Source organism: Pseudorca crassidens, chromosome 13 (assembly GCF_039906515.1).
Source record: "Pseudorca crassidens isolate mPseCra1 chromosome 13, mPseCra1.hap1, whole genome shotgun sequence".
NCBI classification, from domain to species: Eukaryota; Metazoa; Chordata; class Mammalia; order Artiodactyla; family Delphinidae; genus Pseudorca; species Pseudorca crassidens.
In genome coordinates, this window is record NC_090308.1 from 36,173,284 (window position 1) to 36,190,910 (window position 17,627).

The 17,627-nt window shown below is 40.1% G+C and overlaps 1 protein-coding gene across 4 annotated transcripts in view; it reads right to left on the minus strand.

Annotated features, from left to right (window-relative positions):
* Positions 1-4,559: 4,559 nt before the first annotated feature.
* The window catches only part of TPD52L1 (TPD52 like 1), a 99,659-nt gene continuing 86,591 nt past the window's right edge, over positions 4,560-17,627 (minus strand). The window contains exons 5-8 of one of the 4 annotated variants that reach the window (XM_067702192.1): positions 14,443-14,457; positions 12,796-12,834; positions 10,146-10,206; positions 4,560-5,204 (exon numbers count right to left, since the gene is read on the minus strand). In XM_067702192.1, coding sequence (XP_067558293.1) covers positions 5,076-5,204; positions 10,146-10,206; positions 12,796-12,834; positions 14,443-14,457 — 244 coding nt within the window. In that variant the 3' untranslated portion in view covers positions 4,560-5,075. The other 3 variants (XM_067702193.1, XM_067702196.1, XM_067702194.1) reach the window with 3 other exon arrangements.

A 17,627-nucleotide genomic window follows, 5' to 3' on the forward strand; every position in this document is an offset into this window, starting at 1 on the left:
AGCATAGGGTAAGTAATCTGCCCGCTTGCCTTTACATGTTGCACAGCCACTGAATGGTGAGGAAGGGAAGGCTATCCATGCAAACCTGCTCAGTAGTTTGGTGGGAGCATGATGCCTGTCCCTTTAATTCAAATATCAGTTTCCATTTGAAGAAGGCCTAAAAAGGCTGGCATGGTGAGAATCCTAGGCACCAGTTTCTTTGGAAACTTTGCAGTATCCATGGATACCCAATCTGCCGGAAGCAAGGTGCATGATCTCTTTAGGAGCAACACAAACGTGTACATAGAGCTGATCTGCATTGAAAAGAGCAGTGCTGCTCTGCACTGAGATGCTGTTGCGTCACAGCAACAGTATGTAAAAAGCAGTAAATAGTTGAAAGTCAGCAAGGTCTGGTTATTCACTGGAGATACGGTTTAGAAGAAAACAACTATATCTATCAGTGTTTTGGAGTTTTTTTCTCCTGGCATGAAAACATGCACACAAAATAACCCTTGATAAAGTTCAAATATTTGTAACCAGAAGATTTCTGTGGCCCTGGAGTTTTATTTGGGTTGTTTGCCTGTTGTAATTTTCATAAATCCACACAGAGACTCTCGAAGTCTTTACTGGGTCAGACTTAATACTGGTCACAATCATTATCTCAGTTTTCCATTTACCTACCAAATGAGGGTTCACATTTAGTCCTAAACCTTCCTTATTGGGCTAATATATTTAAAAACAGAAAATGTAATGGTGTTATAAATAAAATATCCTTTAATAAGGACAAAATGAAGACCAGTAAAAGAAGATAGCTATTGCGTTCACCAGCCGATGTCTACAAATAGTTAAGCATTATCAATCTAATGGTTTTTTCTTCTTAGATACCTGTGCTACTTGTCTGGAATTGGTCTTCTGAATAACAAACCCTAGAACTATGTTGCCGAGTAAATAATTATTCTTGGGTTGAACTGTTGGTTCGCAGACCGGCTCCCCTACGCGGAGGGCAAGGAGAGACTGCAGAAGAGGCAGCCACTCCAGCTTAGTAGGTGGCCAGTTCATAAGCAAGGCAACTTACATATGCAGCTTGTCTGGGGCGGCCTCAAGACAAGATCTCTGCACTCGCCTGTCAGAATCTTGAATTTATATAGAAGCTTTAACTGGCTTCAGTCAGTCGTGTACCGTCCAGATGGTCTCAACCATTACCGTCACAAGGCAGCTTCCTGAAACAGCTCCTAGTGTGGGAATGGTAGGTGGAACACACATTACACGCAGAGGGATGGGGGTGAGTAGCCTCCAATTGCCTGGGCCCAGCTCTCTGGTCAGCTGGTGGTCACATCCTCCTGATGACCTGCAACATGAACTCAACAAAAACAATTCCTTGTTACCTCTTGGTAATGAGGAAGAGACTACCCCGCACTCAAAAAGAGGAGCAGCTGGAAGGGTTGGTCTGCAGGGGGCACCTCAGGCTAGTTCTCCCTGCCTGGTCCCTGGGGCTGATCCGGGTCGGGTGGAGGTGGGGGTGGTTCTATCTCCAAAACAGTTCCTTGTTTTCCCATTGTCTGTGGGCTACCATTTCCCTAGCTCTTACGTAATTCTCAATGCCCTTATATTTGACAAATACTAATTCTAACAGAATGGCCAACCTGTTCGTCTTAAAATCTTGTAACGTATGCTCTGGGATAAATGACTAACGAAGTGCCTTGGGAAGAGCATCCTCTGTACCCAGCATTTTTATTTAAGTAACTTGCCAGTCTTTATAGACAAAGTGAGATTGGGGATGATTTCTATGGGAAACTTAGGATTATGTGATTTGTGCTTTGCCTTGATATATATACTCTTTATGGTAGAAACTGAAAGTCAAGTAGAAATGCAGAATAAAGAATTTTACCATTCTTAAATAAAGATTATCAAAAATAACCGTAAAACTTTGCCAAATATAGTTTGAAATTATATTTGAACGCCAGGTTTGAAGAAGTTGCTTTACATGTCATATTTAAATCACTTTTTAAACTTATCACCACCTTCCTTTATTGTACCCATCCACACTCCAATTTAATAAAAAGGGAGAGGAGAGGCTTGGGGTTAAAGTTCACAACCTTATGCACCATTTTACAGTGAAGTTCAACAACTTTCAAGCTGATGGGTAATTTTGGAACAATGCACTGTGGCAGAAGAGCCGCTTAGATTCCCAGAGTTCTCTTCACGTTGACCACTGTGAGTGGCATGGCTTATCAGGACAGTTCGTTCTGTTGTCTATGGTTCAAGAGCAGATTTATAAGAAAATGTGTAATTTAGGGAAAGATACAGATTGCTTTGCTGACATGACCTACCAATAGTCATAGTCTATGAGATTTGAGTTTAAGATAAATTTGCAGTGTAAATTTCTGAATACTTTCCATCAGAGCAACAGGATTTTAAAAGTAATGAATGGTTAAATTACAGAATGGCTTACTTAAAAACAGTTTATTTTGTAATCACAGTTCACATTGGAGTTTTCAATTATTGAGATGCATTTTTGGTATCATACATGTTGTGGCATTTCGTATACCTGGCTGGCCTGACCTGAAGTCGTTTTGATTTGTTAGCAAAAGGCTATGTCCATTGCGTGCAAATACTGTTCAGTACTTGTGGAACACTTTAAACTACTGCATGTGAACTAAGCCCAGCTGGACAAAATAGGGCAACTCAGCGGCCAGTCAAGTTGGGACATACTTGCCTGTGCAAAGTCAGGGAGACACGAGCAGCCCCTGAGTGAGTAAGCAGTGAGAAGATGAGACCTACCAACCAAAAACTGATTTAATTATTCTACTCACACATCTCATGACAAAATGAAAAAAGAGATGTCATGGCCATTTTATCACTCCCAGATGAGAGGGAATAATTTTAATTAAAAACAAACTTTTCAATTAATAGAGGTGATGTGAATATAGTTTTTAAAAAACTGATGAAATTAGAATTTTTGAAGAATGGTTTAAAATAAACAGCTAGGGACTTTCCTGGTGGTCTAGTGGTTAAGACTCCATGCTCCCAATGCAGGGGACCCGGGTTCGATCCCTGGTCAGGGAACTAGATTCTGCATGCTGCAACTAAGACCTGGCGCAGCCAAAAATATTAAAATAAATAAAACAAACATAAAATTTATTTTATTTTATTTTAGCTTTGAGGCATTAACACTAATTTTCTTGATTATTTTTCTACCTAATTTTAATACTGTGTTTTCAGATTGTAGGGTTGAGACTACTGTGTGCAGAAATGGGTTGGTGAATGAAAATACGTTTATAGCAACATAACTGCATTTTCTAATACAATGCAGGGTGCTGAATGCAATCAAAACAATGGCAGTGAGTTTACAAAAGGTGACCAGGCAACTGCAGACTGGTCACAGAGAGACGGAGGACACGCTGTAGCAGGGGGTGAGCAACACGGTCACAAGCCACTTTGGCTTCAACCAGCAGGCTGGAAGGATAAATTAGGGAGAATGCCAACGCTCCTACTGGCAGGGCTCCTTTGTCCCCTCTGCTTCAAGTTTATAGCCCCACACCTATTGCTCCTGAGATTTCAGGCCTCAGAGATATGTGGCCCTGAACCAGTTCGATTTTCAGTTAGGTGTATGGACTGTCCTGCTGCATTAACTTCAATGGAAGTTTTTAGGTTGGTCTTACTTCACTATTTACATATATCCACTTCTATTTAATAATAAGTTAAAAAATGAACAGTGGGGCTTCCCTGGTGGCGCAGTGGTTGAGAGTCCGCCTGCCGATGCAGGGGACGCGGGTTCGTGCCCCGGTCCGGGAAGATCCCACATGCCGCGGAGCGGTTGGGCCCCTGAGCCATGGCCGCTGAGCCTGCGCGTCCGGAGCCTGTGCTCCACAACAGTGAGAGGCCCGCACACCGCAAAACAAAACAAAAAACAATGAACATACTCTCTATAGTATGTATATTATATGTATTATATATTATTTATATATAATATAGTTATATATATTGCTATCTATATTATGTATATTATATGGATTATATATTATTTATATATAATAGTTATATATATTGCTTATTTAAATTGTGAATTTTTAGTTGGTAGGTCTATTCTACATTCTACAGTGTACATTTAAAAAATGTAGCTATAGGAAGCTACTAACAACAAATGCTACCTAATAACAAATGTATGTTCCCATTTAGAAGAAAAAAGAAGCATATGATGTGGAAGGTAAACAGTACTGCAGAAATCTGGTTGTACTGATTGATGCTTTTTTCATTCTTGTGAGCAATTTGCAAACTGGAAACCGTTGCAGAGCCCTGCTTCTCCCATTTTCTAGCAGTTCCCTTTTCAGCTATCTCTTGCCTACTTAACTCAGTAGTTACCAAGTTAACTACTACTCTAGGTAGATTAGAGAGAATTTTAGAATTGTAGATTGTTTCAGCATCCTAAGGTAGTTGAGGTTATAATTACTTACATATCCTCTCTCATATTTTCCAAATTAGCAGAAGTTGGTTTAAAATAGCATCTGCAGAATTATACCTACCACCTTTCAAGGTCATCAGCAGAACTGAAACGTAAAGAAATTAAGAATTCAAAGTCATTAAAATCAATTATTTTAATTGCTTAAATAAACATAAGGAATTAAAGTAGGCGAGGGAGATCGGAAGCAGTTTGATGAAATTCTCAGTGTCATCCCATTCACTGCTAGAGACGGTCAGAAAGAGCCCCATCCTGTGGACAGAACTGAAAGGGGGCACTGAGCCTTCAAAGACATGCACTTCGTACAGGAGTCCAAGCAAAAATCAAAGCAAATAATTAATAGCTACATGTTTGGAAAATATGTTGAATTACACAAAAAACAAGGGTCGTGACCAACTGTGTACCTGCTGGAGCCGACATTTTAAAAGATGACAATCTATGAATACTAAAGTGTGATGGTCACGTGGTCCATCATCAACACAAATTCAAGTGGAAATCATTTAATTAAACTTTCAGGAGAAGCCATTTGAAGAACAAGGTCAAGGCCTGGGTCTTCCAGTGGGATTCTGGTCTTCATATCCGGATGCGCGCGGGCAGGGCAGGGTCCCTGGAGGCGGCTGCGGGCGCGGGCGGGGCCCTAGCACTGCAGCTCCTCCCCCTCGGCCCGCCGCGGGCCACCGGCCGAGCTCTGCGCGCTGGCTTGGGCCGTGGAGCTCAGCACCTCCTCGAAGCTGCCTCCGCCTTGGTTCGTCCCGCCTACTTTCGTCTGAAACGGGTTGAGACGCACACATGCAGTTATTTCGTTATTTCTGTAATTTTAAAAATAAGATCGATTGCTTTCAAGTTCACAAATATACTTGTCTTCTTGAAAGGGGATGCAAAGGATGTAGAGAAGTTAGTTTCCTTTAGCAGGGGGCTAGGATATCATTCATATTTGGGTTCTGCGACTGGACTCGAAACTTTAATTTGTACAGATTTAGTGACTCTCTCTTTGTCTCTTCTACATCAAAATTCTCAGTCCCTTCAGGGGCATATGCAGATCTGTGGATTTGCACCATCTACTCACTCACCCAGAGAACCGATTTAATCAAATGGAATGGGATATTAGATAAATTCCCCCAACTTCACAAATGTGTGAATGCCTTTTAGTGACTCCAGCTTGAGTTTTCCATTTGGGATTTAGCAAGGCAATCTGGATTTCCGAAAAATGTCTCTTGAAAAGCAGAGTGGCTCAATGGAACATGATTTCTGGTTTCTAATACTTTGAGAGTTGGAGATGAATCATGGCTTAAGCACTGCTCCTCTCACATCTTTCCAGGCAGTTGTCTTTATAGGAGGAATATACCTTAAAATGCAAAGTTATGATGTTTTACGAAGCTCTCTTTTTGTGTACTTGTTATTGGCTAATAAGAATATAGTCAGGGGCTTCCCTGGTGGCGCAGTGGTTGAGAATCTGCCTGCCAATGCAGGGGACACGGGTTCGAGCCCTGGTCTGGGAAGATCCCACATGCCGCGGAGCAACTGGGCCCGTGAGCCACAGTTACTGAGCCTGCGCGTCTGGAGCCTGTGCTCCGCAGAGAACAAGAGAGGCAGCGATAGTGAGAGGCCCACGCACCGCGATGAAGAGTGGCCCCCGCTTGCCACAACTAGAGAAAGCCCTCGCACAGAAACGAAGACCCAACACAGCCATAAATAAATAAATAAATTTAAAAAAAATTTAAAAAAAAAAGAATATAGTCAGGAAGAAATCAATTTATAATTAAGAAATATGGTTAAGTATTTTGAAAAATTCCTTATTATAAGTTCTCTCAAAAGAATATTTAATGGTCCAAAATGCTTAATGCAAGTCTTGTTAATGGCCACATCGGCCTTCCTTTAACCGTTAACAATATGGAAAAATATTTTGAGGAAAAGAAAGGTATAGAAGATGTTGCTCTTCCCAAAATGCTGTCTACACCTCACTGTCACTTATGATCACTCACAAGGACATAAACCACACTGGGCAATGTACCTGCCAATTGCCTGGCCTGCCCTTTTAAAACCTTAACCAGGATTTAAAAGCAGTTCAGTCATCGCAAATCACACACGAACTTTTCTCCCATTGTCACTAAAATCCCTCTCTGCCTCTGTAAATTCAGTTACTAAGTTGAATTTTTCCACTCTGCTTGGGATTGGAAAACTCATTCTGGAAAGTGACAGATTATAAATATTTTAGGCTTAGGAACCACATCATCTCTGTCACAAATACTCAAATCAGCCATTGTAGAAAGCAGCCAAGACAATACATAAGTGAATGAGCATGGCTGTGTTCCATACAGGCTGTATGAATGGACAGTGAAATGTGAATTTCATGTAATTTAATTTTCAAATCACAAAATATTGTTCTTCCTTTGATTTTTTTTAACCATTAAAAAAAAAGTGAAAACCATTCTTAGCACACAGACCGCTCAAAAATAGGCAACCAGCTGAATCTGGCCCATAAACCTTAGTTTGCAGACCTCAGGGACAGAGCACTGATTCCTCCTCCACTCTGTGCTATCTTAGCACTGGAAAGAAGCAGGGGGTTGGTTTCAACTATCTGATTGTTCACTATGGTTATTTCTTTTCCGAGAGAGGCAAGGTTAATTCAATGTAATTAACTCTATTAATAGTTCCCATCTTCCTCTTTAGTCGCATTCTCTTTAGCAATAGAAGTCACACACAGTGTTGAAATCAGGTGAATACCAATTACTGATGTTTTCTTCTGGGCTTTGTTTTGTTCTTCTCTTCTAGTTCCTGATTTCTCAAATCAAAATAGAAAAATAAAGAGGGAGGAAACCACTTGGAAATAAAGCAGTTTGGCCAAGAAAGGAGTGGACTAAAGGGGTTTCCTAACCATGCGGGTTTAATAACTACACACGACAATACTTTAGCCAAGGACCTCCTTAAGCAGAGATGTGAACAATAAGCTTCTCCCGGACCCTTCCCTTCAAAATGGTTTTTCATCCAAGAAGTTGTCACTGTGTCCCCAACACTATAACTGCTCTTTGCAAAAAAATGTTATTTGAATTACTGAACTGGGCTTCCTGATCTTTCTTAATAAAAGTATCCGGTTGAAAGGACACAAAGAAACAGTAAGTATGTCTTACCTTTTTTTATGGTTTTAATTCAGGCCATACAATGTGCTCACCAAAAAGTAAGGGCACTAAAAATATGTTCTGCTTGACATGGGTGCAGAACGGTCAGAGGGGATGTAGTTGTTCATGATTCACTGGAACATAGTAGAACGTTCCAAATATGGTTTCATAGGAGCTGATTCTGGGTCTGTTTTCTGTTTGCTTGTTTTAGGTGAAATAGAAATTGTGCTTATTGAGTGTACAGGTGACACCAGCTAAGATGTCAAGTAATACATTGATGTATTACAAGGATGTAGGCAGAAAGGACTAAATTTTATATGATTTTGATGAACTGGCAAGTTTTTCATGGGAAATCAAACTATCTACACAATTGGGTATAAAATAAGAATTATCCATTGGGTGCAAATGCCAGATGGTGTGACAGATTGTGTGCAAAGATGGCAGGAACGGACCTCGCTTCACAGCAGAACATTACTTCTAATAGAACACAAATATGAACACGATTCCCTCTAAGTGGTGTTTGAAAAATCAAGCTTAAAGCAGGATGTGTGAGTGGAAATACAGCATATAGACCTGCAAGGAATTTCACTCATCTGTACTGATTCATGAGTCATTCCCTCAGCAGGAAATAACCTCAGGATTGAAAAGTTACAGAAGTTTTGGAGAAGATTCAGAACACAAAAGAAAACTATGCAGAAAATAAACTATACACAGAAGGGTTAAATATCTATTGTTTAGTCTGGAGGGAAAAAAAGGAATGAGAAGTTTGTAATTATTGAGGAAGTGGAAGGTCTGACACACAGCATGACCATTAGCTATTCTCTTGTTGCCTGTGTGGGCCGAGAAAGAGAAACTAGGTGGTGGGTGGGCTGTGAGTCTTGTTAAACCCATGGACAATCATGCAGACATAGAATCTGCTTTCAGGAGGTCTTGACACAGGCGAGTATCCAGTTGGCTGAGTTAGTTTTGTGCATGTCTGAGGAAGGAGGCAGGCTCTGTACCTTCCATCCAGATGCGGTGAGAAAAGTGAGAGGCTGACAGTGTGGATCAGACACTTATCTCATATATGAACTGTGAGCTAACCAGAGTTTCCTAAAAGCAAATGAAAACAGGTTGTTCTTTATTCTTCTTTTGCTTCTTCATACCTCCTTCTTCTAAAGAAAACCTAAAAAGCACAACTTCTCCTATGTCAGAACTTGACAACAGAATCCATCCTTCTTGGATTGTCTTAAGGCTGAGAACCAAATGTTGAGAAATTAACTCCTGGGGTTTTTGGAATCTTTTGTTTTGAAACTAGATATTCTGGCATGAGAAACGTCTGTGACACTGCAGGTCTCTACCCATAAAAAGGTTTTCCTACAAACAGCGGCAATTTAATGGCTCCTCTGGGTCCCTAAATAAATGACCATGTTGACAGGCAGAGCAGTAAAACGGCACAACTAGAGACTGCTGGTAAATGAAATCAATGAAAGCATGGTAAATGTTGAGTAATAATTTCATTCTTGAGCCTTAAACACCTAATCACAGGTCTGGAAAAGAGAAGACTACGTGAAAGCCTCTTCTAAGGGGAAAGACCCTCCAGGTCAAAATCAATAAGAGCATCTAAGACCTCGACTAAGGAGTAACTTATACCCTCACAGACTCATCTGGCAGCAAATGTGAGGGTCATATGATTCAGAAGCAGCTGGGTAATCAGCACGAGCCTATATGTGCTTTTGATCTGATTAAAGATCACACATATTCTTAATTTTCCTAGTAATAGGGAAATATAGAAATGGATTGTATGTAAAATAGTGATAATGATATCAAGATGTAATTAAGTTTAGGTAGTATCTTTAAAAAATCTGAGTAGTATCAATGACTTTTCGTGTTTTAAACGTTCTATACAGTTAGGACTAGACTGATTTTACTTTTGCTCTTTTATCCTCTGTACGTTAACTTATCTATGCTCAAACAATAAATTCAATGACTTTTTTTTTTTTAGCACCTACTATAGAACAGGCGTACTTTCAGTTTATACCCAGGGAACAAATGCACTATTACAAAATAATGCATTTTGTGATTCAGCTTTATTTTCCCTCCATGATAACCACGCTGTGCTGTGCTCAGTACGTGAGTGGAGTAGGCACGTGGTGTTGATGGGCGGTGGATGGCAGGATAGCGCATGGAACCAAGTTCATTTCTACTGGTCCGTGTCCAAACCAGAGGAGCTCTGAGCTGTTACTGAACTTTCACTTACACTCTGATTTCAGAGTTCACAGATCCTTTGTCCTATCCACAGTCATCTGTCACATATCTGCTTCTTGGGGGATACCATTAAGAGTTCTAACCAGTGAACAGATCAACACAAATCCCAATTTGCTTTCATGAACAGTTCACTTCTGAATGATTTATTTATATAAACAACTTGGTATGGCTACAGTAACACTATTCAATATTGGTTTTCTTTATATATTTATATGTGAAGAAAAGTGACTCTGTGCAGTGCTGCCTTCAAATGCTGGTAGCCCCGCCTTTGGAGCCAATGGCAGCAACGCCTAAGCTGTCCTGATTCAACGAACCCAGCGACACAAAATTCACTTCATCTGTACCTTAAGGCTTGTGACAGTTGTCTCAACCCTCTCCTCAAATGATTTGAAAGTAGGAGAATTCCTAAAATAACAAAAAAAGAGAGGTCAGCTCCGAAGACCTAGCTGTCTTAGCAATCGTGCTGTGCTGCCTGTTTTCTGCTCTTACTTGCAAACATCACCTCTGCACCAGAGTTAGTTGCTGACTTGCCACCTACACCAACCATGTTTTCAAATTTATTTCACTTCTGCTAGGTTAGATCCAGAAACCATAACCCGACGTGGAATTTTTCTAAGTAAAATAGATAACTGTAGAATAAATAATATAGCATTTGGCAAGGATACAACTGTAATAATTCCATGGTGCACTGTACATCATTTCCAACGAGTCAAAGGAGTGATAGCTTAATTTTTCATTTATTAATTAATTGTTTCTATCGTAACACTCCTTTTCCCAGCTCAGTTATTTTATAACCAATAGAAAGTCTATCTGAAGAACGTCACATTCGAGTTTTCCCACTTGGAATTTTAAAAGTCATTTATTTTAGTGAATGTGACACAAGACAGAAATAGCTAAAGGAAAAAAAAGGTTCAGATGTTTTCAAACTTTAAAGTTTTAAAACTAAGCATTTTCTCAACATCCAGGAAGCAGTGTTTCTGAAAGTCAGTGCGCCCATTATTTTAGGTTGAAATATACTCACTACTTGTTTAATGCTTGATCAAAATGGTGCTATTGGCACGTGTTATATTTCCTCCCAAAGAAGATACACTTACTTGTTCTTACCAGACAGAACCTTTGCTGTCTATCGACACTTTATTTGTGACTCATTCACTGTGTTAAATAATCTACATACCGTCTTGTAACTTTAAGATTTAGATCTTTATCTGGTGCTTTTTGGTTTCCTATACGGGATTTGGCCACATGACATTATGAGTTAATGACATCATCACCATTAAAAATGATATCACCAAGTCCAACTAAGGAAACAGGAACTGAATTAAAAATGTGTCCTAAATCTTGTGTTCATGTTGGCTTTCAGCAACGACTGCCATCATTTTCAGGTCAAAAGATTCAATTGAACGTTACTATACTTGATAAGCCACTTGCTATTCTCTCGAGTGCAGAAGAAATAAAATAAGAGGAATGGCCTAAAGAAACTTCATAAGGGCGGATGGTTATAAAATACGGGCTTCACTGTACGGTGTGGGCTGTAGCATGGCTCTAATACTATCAAGAGGAAACTAATGTAGAGGATATGTTTTTGAATGAATTTGGCTTCATTAGGGATTGTCTCCCAAGACTCTGATGCTCCGGATGGTCACAAATGCATTTGCATCCAGGCTGTATGAAGTAACAGTGGTGAGTTCAGAGGGCCCAAGCAAGGCATCACACCTTGTATATGACTCAAACATGAGTCGAATTCCTGTGAGGAATCCTCCACCGTACCTGTCTCATGATGAAATATTAGTGAAATTACATAAGAATGATTCAGAAGTGTACACTTATTAGCACTTTACTTCCACTGCATGTTTTATTTGGCCAAGCTGGTCACATGACTAACTACCTGTCATCCATCAGTTGCACAGGACCACAGTGGGCAGACAGTTCAGCCTAATGGTTCATGGTTTATGTTAGTTGAGCAAAACCTTTTTTTTTTTTTTTTTTTAAAGTTAATTTCAGGCAAGCTCACAAGGAATACATTTGACCCATAAGTCACTAGATGGATTCCTGGTTCACAGAGGAAAACCATATTTTTTTTTTCAAGGCTTTTTTGGACACCCAGACTTAAAATTTAACGAGTAAAGAAGCTCAGAGCTGCAGGCTGCACTGCTCAATTCTGGTGCCCTTATTCTAGGGGCAGCAAGTCATTCAAATATGAACTAAGCCATCTTGAATCTATGCTCTCTACTTACCACCAAATTAGGGAAATCAAATGCTGTGGTTAAACTTCCAAAGTAACCACATAACCCCAGTGTAGAAGAGACATCATCAGATATATAAAACAGACATTCCCCTAATCAAATTACACTAGAGTGCATGTGGGGAATACGGAGAAACTATTTATTCAGATTTAATCATGTCATATACAACTACAAACTTGTAGCACTGCAAATGACCCTGGAAAGAATTTGGCTTCAGTGGGCTCAAACTATTTAGAGTAACTGAACTCCCTCTAGAATGTATTCACACCACAGTATATGATATAAAGCAGGAAGAAGAGGCACAGTTCTGACTGAAGTGAGGGAGGGTCCCAGAGACTAGATCCCCTCCCCTGGAGCCCCAACCAGGGCAGCCCAAGGAAGCACTAGGGCTCCTGGAAGCACCAAGGGAAGAGCAGTAAAGCTGGTTCTAGCCTCTTATTTTTAAACATGATGAAAATGCTGTCACTGAGGTGACCTTCCCAAGGCTGCCAAGTTCACCCCTCAGGTCACACCAATCAAGAGTGGCTGGACTTAACCCAGTGTGTCTGGTCAATAGCCCAAGCCCATGACACCTACAATACTTATACAGGGTTGTCAGCCTTTTTTCCTGAGGGCCCTCAGAAAAGAGCATAAGATAGGTCATGGCATTTCCTTTTATATAAAGAAGGAAAAAACCCACAAAGTATCAATAAAGTTAACACTTCATGCACATTATACACTGATATTATGTAAAATAATTTACACAGATTACCTCATAGCAGGCATACTTATGGAATGGCGAATGGAGTAGCTTCAGGGCAAAAGCAGATTAAAGGGAAAAAAAAAAAGAAAGAAAAAAAGATAGCACAATATAAGTACATGAGAAACTCCCTATTCACAGTTTCAAAACAGCAATTTCAACTATCTGAAGTGTTCCCTGCACACCCCACCAAGATGAGATTTGTTTTTGTTGGGTAGGATGGGCCACAGTCACTTCCAAAGGAATAAGGAGACCAGGTGGTCCATGGCTGCATATTATTTCACTTCCTGTAGGTTCCCTGTAGGCCAGGGAGGAGAGGAGGAGACTGTCTGGTTTGCCGTAGGTCAGCCCAACAGCTGGTGGACATGCTCACCTGGTCCAGCTCCCTTCTCCTGTTCAGGAAGACAGTAAGGGGCAAGGGGCAGTGCCTAGCACATAGAGCCAGGCAGCTAAAAGCTAATCATTCCATTGCAGAGAAGCACTCCAGAGGACTGTGTGTAGGTAACATGAGTCAATCAAGGAAACACATGCCAGGTAAACGCAATTCACACAGTCCAACATGGTGGCAGGGCTTCTGCATCCATCCCAGGACATCCGGTACAAAGATCAACTTTTCTGAGAACTCTTAAGATCATCAGCCTTCTCACCCTGTTGATCCTACAGCGGCTAACTCGCCTTCCCTCTGATCGACTGCCTGTTATTTCTACGTGAGTTCCACTCGGAAATCAGGCTGCAGGAAGGGAGCAAGCAAAATGGGGTCCATTTTCCTAGGCTAGCATGCCCTCATCCAATTTCCACCACAGTCCCGGCCTTCTCTTCTCCCAGGAAGCTAACAGGTGGGGGATCAGACTCATCACCTTCCCCAACAATATCCACTGAGGTCATCAGTAGGGGCGGCACTTTACTAGAACTCAGAAAGAAAAGGACAAAGAAGTGCAGGGGATACTTACGGTCTTACCCTAGACACTCCATTTAGAAATCATAGGCAAATATTTCCTCATAAGTTACATTAAAAAAAGAATTACTAAAAGAACTTCATCAGCATTATAAATTATTCATCTCTTTAAATACAGGTAGTTTTCTTAATAAAAAAAATTTTTTTAAGGCATGTAATAAGATTCTACCTAAAAGGAGGCTTAATTCAGAGACCTGGGACTGACAGTTGCACACTTGCTAACATTTGAGCTCTTCCGGTGGCCTTTCTCCGCTTCAACTTCAGAAGGTACAGAGAGTTGAAGGTAAATCATCTGCCTAAGTAACAGTTACTAGGAATTCAGAAAAACACAATAATCCAGAGGAAAAAACTCCTGTTTCTCGACTTCACTTTCTGAAAGTTTCGTAAACATACGCAACTCGCAATTGTCACTTTCCTCTTCTTTGAATCTAAGGACCTTTGCCAGTGTAAGAAGGCATGATGCAGAAGGAGATTCCTGAGGGATGGCTCAGCAAGTGAAAGTCGTGTAAATGATTCAGAAGTGAGATACACAGGGGTTGAAATAGATTCAAATGCATTAGGTGCCCTATACTCTGTAACTCTCCCTGGTTGTGAACACTCTCAGCAACAGAGACCTGGTCTTTGGCTGAAGCGCACCCACAGTGGGGCTCCGGGGAGGAAGGGAGCTGCTAGGGAGCTGGCAGGGCCCTGGGGGCAGCGCTTACCCGATGGAGTGAGACCTGCAGCCGGAGCAGCACAGGAGAGAAGAGCAGGAGCAGGGTTAGCACATCAGGATGCAAGGAACCGGCCTCACTGCCCACTGTCCCCTCTTTGAAGAGCCCCAAGGAAAAGACGAGGGGACCCCATTTGTTACTCTTTTTGAGTACACTGACTTTTCAATGTCTTCACAATTACTTTACCAACCTACCGTATGTGTGCTTCTCACTATTTTTCTCATGGACATATAGAGGTGGCTGGATTCTCTAATAAAGTCACACGCCTCCTCCAAAGATTTCCTCTCCACTAGATCACACGCAGTTTGAACAAATTCACCGAGAAGTCCCAAGAAGATGGCAACATTATTAATATAAAAGTGATTCTAATAGCTTGCATTTCTTCAGAGTACTTTCATAAATGTGACCTTATTTTAACTTCAGAGAAAACAGTCTAGTTAGGTAGCTATTAACCACGTTACCTGACAGGTGGAGAAGAAGCCAGAGCAATTCCGTGACCAGGCTCAGGGGCCTTCACTTAGTGGCCGTCAGGAGAAAATGAGAACCTTAGCTCAGGAAATCTTATTTATTTTTATAAAACATCTAAATTAAATCCTAACATAGTGCTTTTCATCCAGTTATTAAAAGGCCCAAATGCTAGGTTTTCAAAACCTGTAAGCATTAACTTTTAATTATCTTAAAGAAAAACTGAGAGGGGATTCCCTGGAGGTCCAGTGGTTAGGACTCTGAGCTCTTACTGCCAAGGGCCAGAGTTCGATCCCTGTTCGGGGAACTAGAATCCCGTAAGCCTCGCGGTGCAGCCAACAACAACAACAACAACAACAACCAAAAAAAAAAACCCCACAAAACTGAGAGGTACTGTTTTTCTTCTCAGGTATCTGAATTTTTCTGTCAATCTTTTTGAAGAAGTTCAGAAATTTGTTCCCAGAATTCACAAAAGAATTTTATGGTATAACCAACAAAATATAAAATAATATGATACTTTCAAACTGAAAAGGGGTTCAAAGTAAAATGCCTGTGATAAAATTTTAAAATTTCCCCACTATCATTTTATAAATTGGCAAATTAATTTGAAGGAAAAATTTAAAACTTACTAATTGTTCTCTTTTGAGAATCGTTATTATATTAAACTTAAATACTTTTCAAATATGACTTTTACATATATTACTTGTTCTAGTATAAAAGTAACAATTCTTTGTAAAACTTTTTGCTTTCACAGAGAGTTATCCTCATTTATTTCAAATGTTAGATATTATAGTTTGAGAAAAATATAGGCCTGAAAATATAGGTCTACAAAATATTACAGGCCCATATTTGAATGTGGACTACATGTCCCAACATTTTTAGCCACAGTTTGTAACGGAAGTTTTGTATCCTCTACACAGAGCCATAATTAATGAAAAGTTTGGAACTCCTGGGAAACAGGTTATCCATTGTGCTAAAACAAAGTCACACTGAAACAGGAGGAAAGGCAGTCAACACAACCTTGATATTATGCCCAGCTCTTGTAGGAACATGAGTATGTCAACATGCTGCACGTGTGAAACACAGTCCTCGTTCTCTACAACTTATGAAACACACTGCACTCCTGTTCACGGACTCTCCCAATTTCAATCCTGTGGGGTCACCTTGTAACTGAGACAGTCACTTAGTAAAGGTAAAAACTGGCATTTATTGAGTGCTTAATACATAGCAGGCTCTCTTTTGCTACTTGTATAATAAACTGAAGACGTTGTTACTTTTATCCCCATTTATAACTGAGAACAGCCACAGATTCCTAGACGCCACCCAAGACCTACTGAGGTGCAACCTTGGAGAGAGAGGTGGAATCTGGGAATATGCATTTGTCAAGCTTCAGAGGTGTCCCTAAGGTCTGCTACCGTTAGAGAAACACTATTCTAGTCGGCAGTATTATGCCACTGAATCCCAGTGTTCAAGTGAAAGGTTTCAACTACGTATGTGGAGAACAAACTTTATAAACATGACAAAATATATTTTCTTGGATATAACTGGTGATAAGGTCTTTCCTGTTTTAAGGAGTTATTTAATTAGTTTAGATAAATGTTTTAATGCCACTGAAATGACTGCAAATTTTTATATAATAAAGTTAGGGTTAATTCATAATCCAGAATATTTACCGTTCATCACACACTGCCTCTGAAGAATTTTAACTGCTTTTTGTTATTGCTTTATTAGCAAAAATGAAGATAAAGCAATGTACTCAGATTCATGCACATGTACTTACTTAACTCTAGCCTCATGAATGCCAAGTTGTTAAGATGATGCATGAATTTGGGGCACAATCCAGTAATTTTTGACGTCAAAAAATAACTTAAACACAAAGATATAAATATTTGCCTCTAGGTATCAAAGCTGCAGGGTAACAAAGAAAGCAATAGTTTAAGAATCCAGTAAAATAATACACACATATTTTTTAAAAAGAAGAAATATAAAATGTACTTGAGAAGTTTTTAAAAAGTGAATTTGATTTCTAGAGAGAAAAATGACACTGATTTATACAGAAAAATCTCCTAAACATATCAGCCAAATTCAAAATAAACTATGAGAGGTATTTAAACAAGCAAAAAAAATGAGAGTAACAACTCTATGTAAGATAACTTCCTAGTACATAATATGAAAAATAAAAATGGTCAATACCACATTGTTTTCCTGGTGCCTATAGTGAGGTCATTTGGTTCTCAGTTCAAAATCTTGATATTCACCCTAATTTTATATAACAAATACTGAAAATAACCAAAATGAACAAAGGGACTGGTTTAAAAATTTTGCTACAGCTATGCACTGGAAGATAATACAGCCATTAAAAATGAAGATGTAAGGACTTCCCTGGTGGTGCACTGGTTTGGAGTCCACCTGCCAATGCAGGAGACATGGGTTCGATCCCTGCTCCGGGAGGATCCCATGTGCCGTGGAGCAACTGGGCCCATGGGCCACAACTACTGAGCCTTTGAGCCTCGAGCCCGTGCTCTGCAGCGGGAGAGGCCACCGCAGTGAGAAGCCTGCACACCGCAACGAGAAGTGGCCCCTGCTCTCCACAACTAGAGAAGGCCTGTGTGCAGTAACAAAGACCCAATGCAGACAAAAATAAATAAATAATTTTTTAAAAAATGAAGATGCAATAAACATTTATTAACATATTCACAATACATTGCTAA